This window comes from Cynoglossus semilaevis, chromosome W (assembly GCF_000523025.1).
Source record: "Cynoglossus semilaevis isolate Cse_v1.0 chromosome W, Cse_v1.0, whole genome shotgun sequence".
Taxonomy (NCBI): domain Eukaryota; kingdom Metazoa; phylum Chordata; class Actinopteri; order Pleuronectiformes; family Cynoglossidae; genus Cynoglossus; species Cynoglossus semilaevis.
In genome coordinates, this window is record NC_024327.1 from 6,438,190 (window position 1) to 6,456,290 (window position 18,101).

Consider the following 18,101-nt stretch of genomic DNA (forward strand, 5'->3'; position numbering starts at 1 on the left):
GTCCTCCCATGAACACCATTCTTGGCCATTGTTTTACATATAGTTGATGTGTGCACAGAGACATTGGACTGTGCCAGTGATTTCTGTAAGTCTTTAGCAGACACTCTAGGGTTCTTTTTTACCTCTCTGAGTATTCTGTGCTGAACTCTTGGCGTCATCTTTGGTGGACGGCCACTCCTTGGGAGAGAAGCAACAGTGCCAAACTCTCTCCATTTGTAGACAACTTCTCTGACTGTCGATTGATGAACATCCAGACTTTTAGAGATGGTTTTGTATCCTTTCCCAGCTTTATACAAATCAACAATTCTTGATCGCAGGTCTTCAGACAGCTCTTTTGAGCGAACCATGGTGCACATCAGACAATGCTTCTCATGAAGACAATTCTTACCAGGTGTGTGTTTTATAGTGGGCAGGGCAGCTTTAAGCCACTCATCAGTGATTGGGCACACACTTGACTTAAATTGTTTGGTAAAAATTGGTTTCAATTGCTCTTTAAGTCTCCTTAGGCAGAGAGTTCAGTGACTTATTCCTCCCCCTTCTGTCATTGTTTGCATGCTATCCTCATTAAAATATGAAAACCTATAAATGTTTGGGTGGTTTTAGTTAAAGCAGACACTGTTTTTCATCTGTGTGATTTTGTCAGATCACATTTGATGGTGATTTTATGCAGAAATGTGACAAATTCCAAAAGGTTCAGATACTTTTTCATACCACTGTATGACAAAAATGTTTTTTCTGCTGTTATCTCTGTAGAGGCAGTTGTTAGATGTAGGTTTCACATTTGTTTTATTTTGACAAATACCATGTACAGTAGTTATACTACAGTTGCAAGCCTCTCGTAAGTAATGCATTTTTTCCTGTTGTCTTTTGTCAGGCTGATTTGGAGAAGCAGAGGGGCGAGTTGAACAACACACTGATGCAGCGGACAGAGGCGCTACAACAGTGCAGGGTGAGACTGTTATCATCAAACTGGGGACAATATCCAAACCCAATAATACTACATTCATGTCTGGGAACAGCATGTCACATACCAAGGCCTTGGTGCTACAGCTGTGGAGCTAAAAAAAACCTACTTTTGTCACATTCTACTTGTATTGTGTTTTTTCTCAGCTGGACCTGAAAAGTTGACAGATGGTGAGCACAGAAATCACCAGACGACAAAAGGAGGAACTGCAGACACAGGTTAGCAGACATACACACAACACATAAGTAAAACACAAAGAGTTGACCTTCAGACTCTCAATGCACCATAAACCATTCACACTGTACAGTTGGTACATTAGTTATTGAATAATGAAAGCTGAGTACAGTTTAAAAGACAAAAATGCAAGTGGCCACAAGGAGAGGTAGAGAGTAAGTGAATGTTATGATAAAAATATATCGTTTCTGCTCCTGCCTTTTACAGTAATAGGAATAATGTGGTAAAGTTCAGGAAAGATGTTTGAGGTCTAATGAAAAACATGACTGAATGCAGAAACCGAACACAATCAATGGAGAACTACACTCAAAAATGCATAAAGGAAATTCATATCAAGACTTTTTAAAATGTGTGTATGATGGTTACATTTTCTTCTTTGGATACTGATAGGTTGAAGAGCAGGTTCGGTCTCTGAAGAGGACACAGCAGGACATGTCCACTGTTAGGGAGAGGCTCACTGCAAGAGAGGAAGACGTCAAAACTGCAGAATGGTACACACATATTTACAGTACACACTTTCCACTGCATCTCCTACAGTTTTATCTTAGACTTTAAATATGAAAATGCTGAATGAGTTTTTGTGTTGCAGAGGTACAAAGCCAACAGGCTTCCCAGGCCAAGCTGCAGGAAGAGGTGGAGAAGTTGCAAGCTCAGTTGGAGCAAGTGGAGCTGGACAGAAACTCTCAGCTCAGCAGCCTGGAGGAGCAACTGGTCAGCTCCCAGGCACAGGTCAGTCCAGACCAACAAACCTTTCCATTCAACTTCTAAATATATGGTCACACTAAAATTGAGGGGTTTGAAGATTGTTAAACATCTCCTTTACGTCAACACAGCGATGACTCTTGCTCAGATGTGGGCGCAGTGTTATGTTGTAGTAGGTAGTACAGTTTGATCTTTGACCTTAAGCCACTGAGCAGCCTTCTGAAATGTTTTTAATCTAACCTTTGAATAGGTATAAAATTAATCTCACATGCGTCCTCATAATGTTTATAATATAATGTGCTCCAATACTACTCATGTGTACATTTACATTGGACTGTTCACCCAGTTTGGCCCACATTCATGATTGAGCTTGACACTTTTGCTTTAAACAGTAAAAGTTACACCCATTTGACAGTAAACTTAATAAGAAAAAATGTTGCTGCTCTGCTGCTTCTGTCATATCTTTCAGTGTGCAATAATATAAAAGAGTCTACACACTGCAACTTTTCTATTGCTGTTTTTTTGGCACTAAACTGTTCCTGTTTTCCCTGTGCTGGTAGACTATTGATTTTGTTTTATGGATCACAAGAATGCTCTAACAAAAACAAGAAGTAGACAAACTGAATGTCCTCTTGTGTGTATAGATCCTGTTCCTGGAAGTGGAGGTGAAAACCCTGACGGAGCAGCTCCGCACCCCTGTGGTGTGTGAGGAGGCTCAAAATGGCAGTGTGACGATGGATGATCTGGGTCACATTCAGAATGTCAACAAAGATCTGGAGCAGCAGCTCAATGATAAGAACAAGGTCAGACAAACACTCCTCACTGAAAGTTGGTTTATTACTAGGTGAATAATAATGTATGAATACACTGCAGTGATACAGTGATGCTTTTGTCTGTCTGCAGACCATTAGACAGCTGCAACAAAGACTGGCTGAACTAAAGAGGATGCTGCAGAAAGAACTGGTGAGATGACGGGAAACTATGTTAGAGTAAAGTGATGATTTTTGGAGACAACTGAATGCAGAGATTGTCTTAAAAATTTTAATTTGACCTTCACTAATACCTGTTAAACAGCACAATGTATGAACGTGTTATAAAACCTTAATACCAAAATCTGTTGTTTCACACCAGATGAATACTTTAAAACACATATACGTATAACACCTTCTCTTTCTCTGTGTACCACAGAAGCTAAAGCCCGAACTAGAGGCTGAAGCGAAGGAGAAGTCGACAGAGAGCCGGGCAGAAAAACAAGAGAGGGTTTCTCCAGATCCCTCACTCGTGTCCACCCGAAGCCCCCCGACCTCAAACACCACTGTGACCAACAACTCGGACCTCAGCATCTCAAGGGAGACCAACTTTGAAAATCTCAAACACGTAGTTCTCAAGTTCATGTCGTGTAGAGAGGCAGAGGTACGGTACATGTGATCTACATCTACAGCATCACATAGCAGCAACCAGATCCTTCTAAAAAACAAAAAAAAAAAACAAGTGTGAATGTGTGTTGTTTGTGTTTCTGTCTCTGTCAGGCGTTTCATCTGATACGAGCTGTCTCCATACTGCTGCACTTCACCTGAGAAGAAGACATGCTGAAGCAAACGCTAGAGTACAAGGTTACTATCACCAACAACTTAAGATTTAACAAACTCCAATTGAGCAACCTTGTATGCCTGGAACAGCACCATAAATGCATTAATACATTGGTACCCAACCTTTTTTAGCTAGCGATCCCATTTTTACATCACAAACTTTTGAGTAATTTCTGAGTTGCCAGTTGACATTTACATTCTAGCACCAGCTCAGATATTTTTATATGCTGCATTTTATTTGAACTAAATGTAATGAGAGAATACAGTTGTTGAAGAAATGTGTTTTGATTTTAGTCATGATTTTAAAAAGAATAATAATTAAATTATAACATTTCTTTTTATCTTCTTCTTTACTTCTTTTCTCCAGATGGCCTGGTTTGGGTCTAAGCCTTCTCCTAAAGGGATCATCAGGCCTTCCACCTCAGGCTCTTAAACTTATTGGAGATGATAAGCAGCAGAAAGAGAAATGACTCTGTTCCTCCATACTGAGGACTGCTTTAAATTGTAAACAACCAGTGACCCCTAGTGACAACGGGCTGTTGATGCCTACTTCAGTGTTGAAAATAAAAAGAACTCTGCACAGGTGCTGAAAGAAGAGAAAAACAACTCAATCAAAGTGAATACTGTTGATTCTTAATTGACTGTTTGGGTTATAATGGTAAGGTGTATTATGTTAATGCCAGAAGGACTACCTTTAACCTGCATATTCTGCTGTAAATAAAAGTACATTCCACATGTAAAATTTCACAATTCTGTGAACGTAATTTCTAAAACCGGTTTTTATTAAATTTTGCACCGTTTCTCAGAGCAGCATGCATACACAGTGCGGTCAGGGTTTTCTTTAATCCCATAAAATTGGAACTATACCTTTAACTCTGGCTCACAAAGGTCCATGTATTATCTACTAACATGGGATACGGGTTTGCCTGCAGAAAAACATGTAACCACTGAACAGTTCAGTGTGGTGTAGCAGACTCCTGTTTACATACATACATACATTCATGAGGATAATTAAAATAATGCAAATGTACTTTTTACTGCCACTGATTCTACTCTACTGTGAAATCCCCAAAACATTCATCAATCAACAATCAATATTTGTCTTTTTCTTGATATGATTTAACACGTCTTCCAGTGGACTCACCACCTGCAGGAAGGTTCAGGGGGGTTGGTACGGTGCAGTGTGATTTGGGTGGTGACTGCTGCCCCCGCGACCCAGTAACGGATAAGTGGATAAAAATGGATGATTTAACAAGTGCTGCTGTTTTTCTTCCTTCTGTTTTTTTAATATTAAATACAATATAGGAAAGAAAAGTTTCGTTTCATTTTACTTATATAAAAATCCCCCCTTCACTAATATATCTTAATTAGAATGCTATCATGATATTGAAATTCACTAAACAACAGTTACTCCTGTTCCAGTTGATGGGGGCGCTCGTTCCTATTCTGAAACTTAGACCGACGAAGAAGAAAATCACCGGAAACTTTTATGTGAGCACGCGGTGTGTCCGGCCTTTCCAACGAGGCGTCGAACAGGAACATGGTGAGGATCAAACGCTCTGCAAACGAAATTGAATTATTTCCATCTTTCTTTTGTCTGATTTCCTTTTTTTGTTTGTTCTGTGTACTCGTATACTTTCCGAGACGTTGCTCACCCGTATATCGACAAGTAAACTGCTTCAGTAATAGAATAAACTTGAGTTTGTAGAACCGTGGTGGCGACAGACGTCGTTCGGCTACGTATGCTAACAGTAAGCTAAAGCAGACAGACTGAGCTACCTATCACTCTTAATCTTACAGATCTGTCAAACGTTTCTTAATTTCATTGTATGAAGTCTTTGAATATCAAAGCGAAGCGGTTAAGTTTAGGAGAGTTCCTGATTAATGCTCCAGCCGTATGTATGCTGTGCTACGATGGCTAACAGTGTTGGGCTTGTGTGATTAACATGGGTTTTGATACGAGTAATATACATAAACGGTTTATAAATAAATTAACGTTACAACTGTGATAGTGCTTTTAGCCCACTTAAATGTAAACTGATAGTATATCTCCGGTGTATGAACGTAGCGATTCTCTGCTAATTTAAGTAATTTAAGTAAAAGGAAATTAAATGTATGCCTGGGTAAAATCTGTCTCTCACTTTGGACGTTTAAAGTGTTAGAAAATGTTCTGTGTCTGGGAAATACTTAATAAAACGTGATTTTTAAAATTGAAAACGACAACAACAACATGAATACTAAATCAGTTTTCATCACTGAATGTCACCGTATCTGGTTCAGGCCAAGATCAAGGCACGAGATCTGAGGGGTAAGAAGAAGGAAGAGCTGCTGAAGCAGCTGGATGACCTCAAGAATGAACTATCTCAGCTACGTGTGGCCAAGGTCACTGGAGGAGCTGCTTCCAAGCTCTCAAAGATGTAAGTTCAGCTAGAAAAACCCTAGCGATAGTGACACTAACACAGTGGGTTACAACAAAGTAATAATTTGGCACCATGCCATCATGGTTATCTTTAGAAATCAATACATTGTACACTTTTGTGTTTAGTTTGAGTCCAATTGAAAGAGAATCATTTTTTTTATTAATCTGTTTCTTTAAGTTGCTGTGCATTTGTTTGTCTCCCAAAACACAATCAGTTGTGAAGATAATTGAAACTAATTACACCAGTTGTGGGGGTGCAACTGTGTCTATGAAGATCATCCACTAGATTAGAGATGATGGGAAGCATTCAAGGAATTGAGATCCATTTGCATTAAATACAGGCCATTGACATATATCCTCAACACTGCAGTTACATTTGGAACTTGTTACTTTGGAACCTTCAAACCTCATGTCAGAGTAGGGCATGGCAGTGTACACAACCTGACAGTGTGTGGTACACAGAGCAGATAGAAATTCTGTCCAACTTTGACACACAGTTTGAAGGGATGTGCCAACCACGTAGGGGTGGTTGTGTCAAAATCGCATTCTCCACTTGTCTACAGTTTTAAATAGTAAAGAAGTGAATGTGTTAAATTGTATAAAGTCATAAAGGTTTCTGTGGTTTTGTAATCCCAAAATATATTATGTTCAATTTAGTATAAATTGCCACATTTTAAAATTGATTTAAAAAAAAAAAAAATCTTAATTGATGTTTTCCTCAAGTTGTTTGAAAAGTACCTCACAAGAAAAGCTTGCTCAAGTGTTTTTGTTTTTTTGCAACTTCAAAAATTTCAATGTGGCCTGATGTCTTGTTACATACTGATGTGGAATTATGATGCATCTTATCTGCTGTCATTCTCACAATTATTTTTTTTTTTATCTAGGTCTTGCTAACTCAACTAATCTCTCTTTACAGCCGCGTTGTCCGCAAGTCCATCGCTAGAGTCCTGACTGTCATCAACCAGACGCAGAAGGAGAATCTGAGGAAGTTCTACAAGGTGAGAGCAGCTGCAGCAGCAGAATATTTAAAATAGCTGCATGATTATTTATACACGTTTCAACCGACTTGGTACTGAGGCTTTTCCTGTGGTTTGCTTGTCTGAGAAGATGCTTACTAAGCTGAAGTTTGCTGATGCATTCACAAAAGCTTGCCAAAAGACTGAGACTTGATAACCAGGAAGTTCCGAAAAGCACCAACTGTTGTCACTGACTGCAACACTTCATATGACCAGAAACATTTGTCGGTTCTGTGCCTTTATTACAGTGATGCTAGAGGAGAAGTAAACACTGTTTATTAATCATGTTGAAGATGAAACCAGTACTTAGGCAAAAAAAAAGTCAGTCTAATTCAATGTTCCCTCTAATTTTTCATGTATCTGGGCATACACACAAGCTCCCTGAGCAAACTGAGGACTACTGTGAGCAACATCAGATATGCGCGCTTTATTTTTAAATAAGTAATTTGGTCCACTCAAAAAAAAGACAATTTTTAATACTGCACATAGTCTCATTCTGCACTATATCATTGATTGAGTTCACAAATTCAAAGGCATAGTTTTTGCTTCGCCAGCTTTCTGGTATACTCACGTACTTTGCCATGTGATCGTGGATTTGTTGAACTGACAGCATTGATGCATTCATTTTGATGGCAAGTAAAATATTGTCAATGAGAACTTTAACTTGTTCAGGGTCCGATTTTGTTTTGTGTGACAACTCGTTCCTTTTCTCTCGGTCTTTTGCGCTCTCCCGCAATAACGTACCAATCCCCTGCCCCATCTTGAGTCTTCGTGTAGTTTCGACAGCCTTTAAATGACTTTTATGCTGAACGTGACGCTTGAGATAATCCAGCTTCCATTCAATCCACATTTTTCCCTCTGAAAACTCACTTGCTACTTTGGCATCGCTGCATGTTTTGCAGAGTAGACCTTTCTCACTTGAAAAAGAAAAAATCTCACTCAATTTCACCGCTTTTTCTTCAATTTGCACATACTCCGACAACCATTCCATCTTAAAAGAACTGCATTTCTTTTTCACTGTGGCTTGGTGAGTGGTTGTGTCGCTGCCTGTTCGTTTCGCCATGATGCAGGGTTTGTATTAGTATCTATTAACCTGCTAGCTAACCTGCACGGCTCATATAGGTAGAACCCAGACGCAAGCACCGTCAATGCCATGATTGGCTTCGTACCGTAAATGAACCGTATTGTATCATTGGCTGGACACCTGTCACTCACTGAGTGAGAAACAAAAAAACAATATTATTGGGCGAATTAATTAGATTAGATTAAGTCTAATATTGGATTTTAATTAATGCGTTTATGCTTGATGTTATTTATGCGCTAAATAGATTTTCTTGTGCGCTGAGCATGTGCGGGCAGTGCGCGATTGCGCACGCGCGCAGCTTAGAGGGAACATTGGTCTAATTGATAGTTGACGTATAGTTATTCACTGAGCCGAATGGTATTTAATATAAATAATATTAAAGTTTATGAAATTTGCACTCAATCAGTGCTGTGTGGTCTGTTAACATTTTCTTTCCTTAAGTTCTAGCTTTGTTTTCTGGATAAAAAAGTATGACGTGTGCAGCCAGTTTTGGAAGGTTGTCATTTGTTTTTAATTCTGTTAAAAAATACTTTGTCCTTTGTACTTGCTGAAATGATTTGCTCTTACAGGGTAAGAAGTACAAGCCCCTGGATCTGAGGCCCAAGAAGACCAGAGCTCTGCGTCACCGGCTCAAAAAACACGAAGAGAGTCTGCGCACCAAGAAACGGCAGAAGAAAGACCTCCTCTACTCCGTGCGCAAATTTGCCGTCAAAGCCTAGTGGCTTTTTCTATTGACTTAATAAAATTGATGTAAAAATACTGTTGTCTGCCTTGGCAGTGTTTTATTTAAAAATATCTGGAAATAGGGTGCAACATGATCTGTATCAGAGGACAACTGCAGGGTTTATTTTAGAATCCAACCGAGGGTCGGGTTTGGGCAGTTCGGATGGTCTGATTCTGTTCACGGCTGCCAGTTAACCACTGATCTATTTCTTATAACAGGCTTTACCATTATGTTTGCACGTGTTTACAGAATATTTCTAATGTCACTCACTTTCACAGTACATTCACTGTTTCACAGATTCTATATATTCTCTAAAAAGCAAGTCTACCTTGGTGTCACCACCTGATTATTGTGCCTTACAATCACTGAGTGTTTGAGTGCATCTGCCAAAGTCCACTGGGTGGAACATTAATCAGACTGATACTGAAGAACTTTGTAGAATCTTTGAGATCAGGAAGACTAATAAGAGACTGGTCTCAGCAAAGAACACTGGTTGATTTCTGCACACATTTGTTGAAGTTGTTATGAAGTTACAAATTTTGTGAAGTGTTAAGTTCTTAGTGTGTTACTTTATTACACAACTAAGTTTGTGAACCAGTTTGTTTTGAATTCCTTGTATATGGACAGCTTAGTTTATAATGGTCACTTAGTGAAAACTTCATATCATACTAAAAATTTTCAGTGCTGGGAAACATTTAAGACATGACTCCTTTTCCTCCTTTCTGCTCCCCTCCACCTCAGACATCTCTGATCTCATCTACAAGTCTAAGCCCTCCACCTGTCAGCTGGATCCTCTCCCCACATATTTAGTTAAAGCTTGCCTCCCTTCTTTCGTCCCTCTAATTTCTGCCATCATCCACTCCTCTCTTACCACTGGGACTGTTCCTACCTCCTTCAAAATTGCTGCAATAACCCCAATTCTGAAAAAACCTGGCACTGACCCCACCAATTTTAATAACCTACGTCCAATCACCAACCTGCCTTTCATCTCTAAAATCCTCGAGAAAATAATAGCAACTCAACTCAACGCCCATCTCTCCAACAATAACCTCTATAAACAGTTCCAATCTGGCTTCCGCTCCCTTCATAGTACAGAAACTGCCCTTATTAAAATCACCAATGACCTCCTCATGGCAGCTGATTCTGGTTTACTCTCCATCCTCATACTCCTTGACCTAACTGCAGCTTTTGACACCATTTGTCATTCCACCCTCCTCAATAGACTCTCTGCCCTTGGTATCACTCAGACCTCCCTTCATAGTACAGAAACTGCCCTCATTAAAATCACCAACGACCTCCTCATGGCAGCTGATTCTGGTTTACTCTCCATCCTCATACTCCTTGACCTAACTGCAGCTTTTGACACCATTTGTCATTCCAGGTGTGCCCCAGGGCTATGTCCTGGGTCCCCTTCTGTTCATCATCTATCTTCTCCCCCTTGGTAATATCTTCCGTAAACACTCCATAAACTTTCACTGCTACGCAGATGACACCCAGCTCTACCTAGCCAGCAAACCCGACTCCAACCTCCCGCCCCCTTCTCTTTTAGACTGCTTGACTGAAATAAAATCCTGGTTCACCTCAAATTTTCTTAAACTAACAGTAACAAAACGGAGGTTCTCCTCATTGGTACTAAATCAACATTATACAAAACCAACAGTTTCTCTATTGATATCGACAATTGCTCCACCCCCCACCCCCACCCCCACAGGTTAAGAGTCATCCTCGACAGCACACTATCTTTTCAATCTCATATCAACAACGTCACCTGATCCACCTATTTCCACTTACGCAATATCAACCGCCTCCGCCCCTCCCTCACTCCCCATACCACTTCCATCCTGGTTCACAGCCTTGTCACCTCCCGCCTTGACTATTGCAACTCCCTCCTCTTTGGTCGTCACAAAGCTAAAATCAACTCACTGGTTTCTTGAAAGTGAAACATACTGTAAACATGAGCGTCTCTATGATGTGGTTAGAACAGAGTATTAGCTTCATGGATGTGCCACAGACACATCTGCATCAACTGCATGCTGCCCGCATGTCGATGTGTGTTCAATCTCTGAGGATTCGCTCTATCATCCTGTTTCATCTGTACCTCAGAAATGCAGACTGGGTCCAGGAGGAGCAGAATGTTCTCAGTGAATCCGATCCTAACCTTTGTAACATGGTTAGCATGAAAATAAAGTATTTCTTGCTGTGCAGAATCTCTGGGATAGAGATAGAAGAGAGTTGAATACAACAGAAAGGCAACAGTTTTTCATGTTTAGGTTGGGGAGCAGTGGAAAACATGATGTGTAGTTTCTGCCTTTGAACATACACTATATTACCAAAAGTATTCGCTCAACTGCCTTGACTCATACTATGAACTGAAGTGCCATCCCATTCCTAACCCAGAGTTCAATATGATGTCGGTCCACCTTTTGCAGCTATTACAGCTTCAACTCTTCTGGGAAGACTGTCCACAAGGTTGAGGAGAGTGTTTATAGGTGAGGTCGCATTGGTGAGGTCACACACTGATGTTGGTCGAGAAGGCCTGGCTCTCAGTCTCCGCTCTAATTCATCCCAAAGGTGTTCTATCGGGTTCAGGTCAGGACTCTGTGCAGGCCAGTCACGTTCATCCACACCAGACTCTGTCATCCATGTCTTTATGGACCTTGCTTTGTGCACTGGTGCACAGTCATGTTGGAAGAGGAAGGGGCCCGCTCCAAACTGTTCCCACAAGGTTGGGAGCATGGAATTGTCCAAAATGTTTTGGTATCCTGAAGCATTCAAAGTGCCTTTCACTGGAACTAAGGGGCCAAGCCCAGCTCCTGAAAAACAACCCCACACCATAATTCCTCCTCCACCAAATTTCACAGTCAGCACAATGCAGTCTGAAATGTACCGTTCTCCTGGCAACCTCCAAACCCAGACTCGTCCATCAGATTGCCAGATGGAAAAGCGTGATTCATCACTCCAGAGAACGCGTCTCCACTGCTCTAGAGGCCAGTGGCGGCGTGCTTTACACCATTGCATCCGACACTTTGCATTGCACTTGGTGATGTGTGGCTTGGCTGCAGCTGCTCGGCCATGGAAACCCATTCCATGAAGCTCTCTGCGTACTGTACTTGGGCTAATCTGAAGGTCACATGAAGTTTGTAGCTCTGTAGCAATTGACTGTGCAGAAAGTCGGCGACTTGCTTGATTTTATACACCTGTGGCCAGGCCAAGGGATTAGGACACCTGATTCTGATCATTTGAATAGGTGAGCGAATACTTTTGGTAATATAGTGTAATATCCTGCATGTGTTGTTTTCATCACATACAATTCTTATGACTATAGGACTACAAGCCAGACGCAGATCCAGCCAAGTTCAAGTCTGTTAAGACAGGCAGAGGACCTCTGGGGCCCACCTGGAAGGTAATGGCTTTAATTTTAGTCCATTTGAACAGATGTTGCTTGACATCTTCTGTAGTGGCCTTGACTTTCCCCTAGTTGTTTCATTTTTGTTATCAGTACAATAACCTGATATACAGCAGCTCTCATACAACTAATTCAGGAGACTTTCTTGGGCAAAATTTCCTTACCTTCTGAAAGTCTTCCAACACCTGCTGGATGACAGACTGGAGGTCCTGACAACATCCTTCCAGCTCACCAACCTTCTTGTCCGCCTTCTCTTTGAGAAACAGGAGATCCCCTCTACACAAATCAAATGATCAACATTATTCCTCACTGACAAACAAGTTTGACAGTTTTTGACAGTACAACACTGCCTCCTCACCGCTCTATTTCAAGTTCAGAGTTGAGTCTGCAGCTCTCCTTGTGCTCTTCTTCTATGAGTCGGAGTTTCCCTTGGGTCTCGAACATTCCTCTCTTTGCCGAGTTGACTTCTTCCTTCTGACAGCATTTATCAGCAACTGGCATTACAAAAATAAAAATAAAACAAACACAAAGTCAGACCTTAACAAATAAAACACTTGTTGAAGTGCAGGGGAGAGAAACAGCATTTTTTTGTAACTTTAATTCAAAGACTCTGCAAACGCACTATGTGTTTGACTTTGGCCAGCTCCTGCTGCTGAAAACCTTCTAGTTTGTCCAGGTCATCCCATTTCTGGAGGAGTGTTGCACTTTGCTCCATCATGTTCTGTAGTTTGGTTGACAGCTTATTTTTCTCCTAAACAAACAGACCAATCACTCCAATATCAAATCAAATTGTGTATTACCCAGGCCTAAAGGAAAGACTAACCTTTTCCACAAGAGCAAACTTCTCCATCCACTCCTGCAGTAAAGAAAAGAAAAAAATTAGTGTTTGGACACTATCAGTATTGTGCCTGATGACTGAGAGATACACGCACACTCACCTCATCCTTCTTTTCCAGAGCCAAAGTCATTCCCTCTGCCATTTTGGCTCTGCCAGCCTGGTGAGACTCATTCTGTTCCTGAAGTTTCTTTATAGAGGCAGTGCCATAAAAGTGAAAGAGAATGACAGGAGAGAATGGGAACATGGAAAGCAGAAAAACAAGGTTTATCACAACAAAAATGTTAGAGATTATAGAAATGATGAAGAGCACAGAGAGTAACACTGTTAGTAGCTTTGAAAAATTAGAGTCTCCTGAAGAAGTGTGTGAACTTTAGAAGCAAAGCCAGGAAGTAGTGCATGGAAAAAAAGAGAAACTGCTCTTTGTTTTAAAGACAACAACAACGTTAAAAGAAAAGGCTGAAATTAAAGAAAAACCCCTTTACATTCCAAACAACAGAAAACTTTAATATTCAATATACCAACTAGCAGTAATAAAATTGTCCTCTGCAATGTTTGAAATCAAGCAACTAGTTTACAACGCAACAGTCTCCCATTTGCCATAAATGATTGTCCAAAGAAGACTGTATAAGAGTTTACTTGTGTCTTTGTGTTTTCCAGTATCAAGTGTTTAAAATGAGAGTGTTTCTGACTATTTAATACACCATGTAGATGAAAGACAATAGAGAAAAAAGAGGGAAGTGAAGGCTAAATATTTGTCTTTTATATCCAAAAACCTGATTATATCTATAAAGTCAATGGGAAGACAAAAGTGCCAGGACTCGCATATAAAGGAACAAGCTCAATTTCAAGAGGTTTGCCTTACTTTGATCCCGTTGTCTTGTGAAAAGATAATGGGACCAATGAATAATGTGATAACTCTGAAAAGAGCGACACCAAAAAGAAATATCAGAACTCAGCGAAAAGTAACAAACCCACATAAAAACAATGTTAAATTACCACATGACTTTTTAAACAAAAGCGACTGGATCATATGTTTCTTTGAGAATGTGTGACCTTTAACCTTTGGTCACAACTTGTAATTTTTAATTTCAGAGTTTACATTTTATTTTCATTGCAGGTCATTATTCCGCAGCAGTTTGATCACATTCAATAGTACAGGAAGCTTTCAAGGCCAAACTGAGATGACATGCCTCTCAACCAGACAGACACAATAACAAAAAAAAGAGAAAGTAATGTCACTACTGAATTTAATTAACTTCAAACTGTTTTTTTAACTGACAACACCTGATGCTTTGGAAAGGAGTGCAGCAGCAGCTGAGAGACAGAGCATCGCTATGTTCTATTGTTTCAAGCATGAATTTGATTCCCATTTTAAGTGTTTAACATTATTCACAGGGTGTGACTGGCACATATTTTGAAAGGATTTTTCAGTCACTGCCTTTGACACAACAGTGTACATTCATACAATCTACCGTACTGCCTTTTTGATTCAGATTTCCTTTTTAACTGTATTATAATTTACAAAGCATTGGTTATCCATATTCCTAACTAACTGTATTTACTTTTAAAATAATTTAGCAAACAAAATAAATATTTAAAGTGACACAAACTTAACAACAGTCTGAAATTTCTTATTGACCATTTGGGCTGACAGCAGCTTCAGTTGGATGTTTCCAACCTGACAACTTGGCTTCCAACTTCCAGATCTGACTATTTCTTCTTAGGATCTGAGCTAGTAAGTTGTCCCTTGAGCTGCTGCCATCAGATGCCTAAAGAAAAGAAGGGAAGAAAGAAAACAAATAAAGAAAGTAAATACAACACAGAGCAGAAGGTAAACTGATTTTTTTTCTTTTTTGTTTTTCTTCTCAGTGATGCCTGAACTGCCATAAAAAAAGGTTTCTACTTGGAGAAAAAACATTTGTTCAGGTTTGGGACTAATCACAGTCCAAAGCAGGAACACGTTATCACAGTCTGTTGTTGAGAAGTGAAAATGTTGCTGGCAGAAGCCCAAAATCAGACAACAGCATAAGTGCAACATGGGATTGAGGTGTGAGATATTTGACAAAATTATCTCAGCATACATAATATATGGTATTACATTGTGTGGTCACAATAAACGTCAATAACAACAATGTCTAACTTGAAAAGTGAAATGATCAAATAGAAGGGTTTTAATAAACATAGGTTGTAGTTTGTAATTCATATGTACTACACAAAAATATTCGTATTAATGTGGAAATTTAACCCTTGTGCGGTCCTTCGCATTTTTGTACACACCGCTTGTCCTTGCAATGATTTTCATCTTGTCCCAGAATATGAGTATTAATGAATATGAGGAAAGGTTGGCACAAGTCATGCAGTACAGGAACATGCACACGCACGCATACTCATGCACGCACACACACAGACACAAAGACATATTGGGTCTAGGTGACCCCTGGGTCCCGAAGGACTTTACAAGGGTTAACAAGACAACAGCTTTATTAAATAATTTATCGAAGTGCAACAGAGACAGCAGTGCTGCTCCAGGGGTCAGAGTTCCGTGAGAGACATACAGCACTACTCCAATGAGCTGGGGCACCAAAAGAGGAGCCCAGAGGGGGCCCCAATAAATTATAATACTGACATAAAATTATATGATGTTATTAGTTTTATGTATAATTGAATCAAAAATGTCTGAACCTTTGGCCAGCTGTGATAGGGGCCCAGTAAAAGATTTCATAGGGCCCATAATCCTGAGCAGCACCCTTGCTTGTGAGCAGTGAAAATTCAGTAATATGAATTTCAAATAAAAACAGAAGTGGGCTTTTTCCTCAGAAAGAGGATGTGATACATATGTCACATTATCCAGAGCCTACCTAAACTTAACTTTTTTCACAACACAATTAAATCAGACACATTGTCTTTACAAGCTTGAAGCGCAGCTTTGGTGAGAGATTATTTCCCCATGTGCTGTTAAAGACTTGTCCTCACGTACAGAAAAGTAGCATGAACACCCTATTAAATGATTCACCTTTTTTGCAGTTGCAAGTTGCATTTGTATTTTGTTTTTGACATTTAAAATAACACCTTTACATTTCACAGAGAAGCAAAACCAGGAGACAGTCCTTGGAGCGCCATTATACTGGAGAGGGAGCGGCAGTAAAAGACTCTAATGAAGCCACAAAGTGGGTACTAATGCATCTGCAACATGCTCATTAGCCTCAACGCTAACATTGACAAAATATGTAACCAGAGACATGTAGAGCTTCAACAGGGACTTCATATGCTTTGTGTTCACCATGCTACTACCCTTGGTCTGGTATCAAATCATTATGTGTCCTATTTGGAATGAGCTCCACAATGCTGCACCAACAGTGAGGCATAAACAGACTGATATTTTTCATTTGTTTACTGATTTATTGCTCACAAGAATTTTCCAAGCTCAACTACTTCTACTGCACTCATCTCACTACTGATTGTTGAGATTTTTCCTGAGATGCACTGCTACTTCAGGGAAATAAATACAAATATTAGTTTTTTTTTTTAGGGCTAAACATTACTGGGTGATACATATTAAATAATATATTTTTAGAAATGTCTGTTATTCCTGTGTCATATATCAGTGTCTCCAGAGTGACAAAGTGTCTAAAAATGTGCCTCAATAACAGGAGTTTCAATTTCACACACACAAACTATCACTCCCAGTATGATATTACTAGTATGCAATTGCTGGAAGGCGGTGATGTAAAAAGCTGCACTGCTGTTCATTTAGCACAATTCTAAATGGACACAGGCTTTAATTTGTAAACACTTGGTGAACTAGAAGTGTGTTGTAATTTATGACAACTCAAGAATGACAGCCAGTGAGGGCATACAACTGTTGTTAGTCTACATACATAAGTACATAAGTTTTCCTCTTACACCCCACCCTCTAGTAACAGGGGCATTTTGTTTATGGCTGTGTAGACATGAGCCATTTCAACAGAAACATTAGAATCTCAGCTTAAAGCTCATAAAATTAATTTCTACCAGTGCAAAACACAGTTAAAACACATACAGCACAGAGGCATTTTCCTGTCTAAATCTGACAGTTTTCTCTCTGTGGATGAGGTAGCCAGAGCACAACATAGAGGTAGAGCATCAAGCAATATTAACTTTAACCATTTCCATATGCATAACACCACACCAATTTTGTACATCTAGGAAAAAAGCAAAATATCAAGTTGGAAGATTATCTAGAGGAAACTTAAAAGTTTTGTCTGTGTCACTCACAAAGTCATTGCCTGAGTCTGCCCCTACTGAGGTGATGGATTCCTTGCTGATGGTGCGTGGAATACGAACACCACTGCGAGGTGCCATAGCTGCTTCCTCAGCGAGCTTGTTCTTTAGCTTGGCAAACATGTCTAGCCCGGTCAATGTCTCTATCCTGGTGCAAACTGCAGTGTGGTGTGCGATGTACGTGATTTCACGTGGCACGATGCATTGAGGTTATGGGTCCATCTCCGCAAGACTGTAAGCAAGCAGTGTCCAAATGATGAGCTGTTGCAACATTTGCAGCACCGGCAAGTCCATGCTGTTACACCTACAAAGGGAAAAGAAGACTGATAAATCTATTTGTAGAATGAAAAAAAGATGTATTTACTCAATGACAGGGTAATTTCTGAAATTATTGGCAACCATCCTAGAAGTCCTAAGTTTTCCCAAAGGGAACTCCTGAGGAAAAGATAAAGTGCTATCTATCTAAGTGTTCTGTCCTTGGATCACAGTGCAGATCAGGATGCAAAAGTTTTAAATTAAAGCACATTTCTATGTCTGATAATGTTTGTACCCAAGGTATTTAAAAAATAATACTAACACACTATGTTCCCCTACTGCTTTCACTAGCTTACCATAATTTGTCAATAGTTCTCTTCTCAAATAAAATTGTGACATATTCTTATGCTAAGAAGATCCAAGAAGAGTTTAATAAATAGTCTGTCAACTGTTTATGTAAACTTTATAGATTTTTTATACCTGATTATTTTCACGAGTTCACATAAACCGTAATAGAAACGTTATTTTAACTGTATAAAACAGTATCTGAACCAAATATCTTCTTGTCCATTCCAATTTTTGCAGTCGAGATTTTAGGCCTGTTGAGTAT

At 39.7% G+C, this 18,101-nt stretch overlaps 2 protein-coding genes across 2 annotated transcripts in view; one reads left to right on the top strand and one right to left on the bottom strand.

Moving 5' to 3' along the window:
* The window catches only part of LOC107990223 (golgin subfamily A member 1-like), a 21,028-nt gene that overhangs the window by 2,055 nt on the left and 872 nt on the right, over positions 1–18,101 (bottom strand). Inside the window, exons 2-11 of the mRNA XM_025052933.1 lie at positions 17,231–17,540; positions 14,616–14,745; positions 13,839–13,893; positions 13,750–13,759; positions 13,077–13,163; positions 12,962–12,994; positions 12,761–12,889; positions 12,497–12,632; positions 12,303–12,414; positions 1,565–1,655 (exon numbers count right to left, since the gene is read on the bottom strand). Coding sequence (XP_024908701.1) covers positions 12,549–12,632; positions 12,761–12,889; positions 12,962–12,994; positions 13,077–13,163; positions 13,750–13,759; positions 13,839–13,893; positions 14,616–14,745; positions 17,231–17,359 — 657 coding nt within the window. The 5' untranslated portion in view covers positions 17,360–17,540 and the 3' untranslated portion in view covers positions 1,565–1,655; positions 12,303–12,414; positions 12,497–12,548. The remainder of the gene's footprint in view (positions 1–1,564; positions 1,656–12,302; positions 12,415–12,496; positions 12,633–12,760; positions 12,890–12,961; positions 12,995–13,076; positions 13,164–13,749; positions 13,760–13,838; positions 13,894–14,615; positions 14,746–17,230; positions 17,541–18,101) is intronic.
* LOC103397057 (60S ribosomal protein L35-like) lies at positions 4,894–8,768 on the top strand. The gene is made up of 4 exons (XM_008335305.3): positions 4,894–5,032; positions 5,770–5,906; positions 6,825–6,906; positions 8,578–8,768. Exons 1-4 carry the CDS (start codon positions 5,030–5,032, stop codon positions 8,725–8,727), a joined length of 372 nt encoding a protein of 123 aa, XP_008333527.1. The 5' UTR covers positions 4,894–5,029; the 3' UTR covers positions 8,728–8,768.

Coding starts and splice junctions, on each gene's coding strand:
- LOC103397057 (XM_008335305.3), top strand. Junction 5,907..6,824: donor GCTTCCAAGCTCTCAAAGAT/GTAAGTTCAGCT, acceptor CTCTCTTTACAG/CCGCGTTGTCCGCAAGTCCA. Junction 6,907..8,577: donor ATCTGAGGAAGTTCTACAAG/GTGAGAGCAGCT, acceptor TTGCTCTTACAG/GGTAAGAAGTACAAGCCCCT.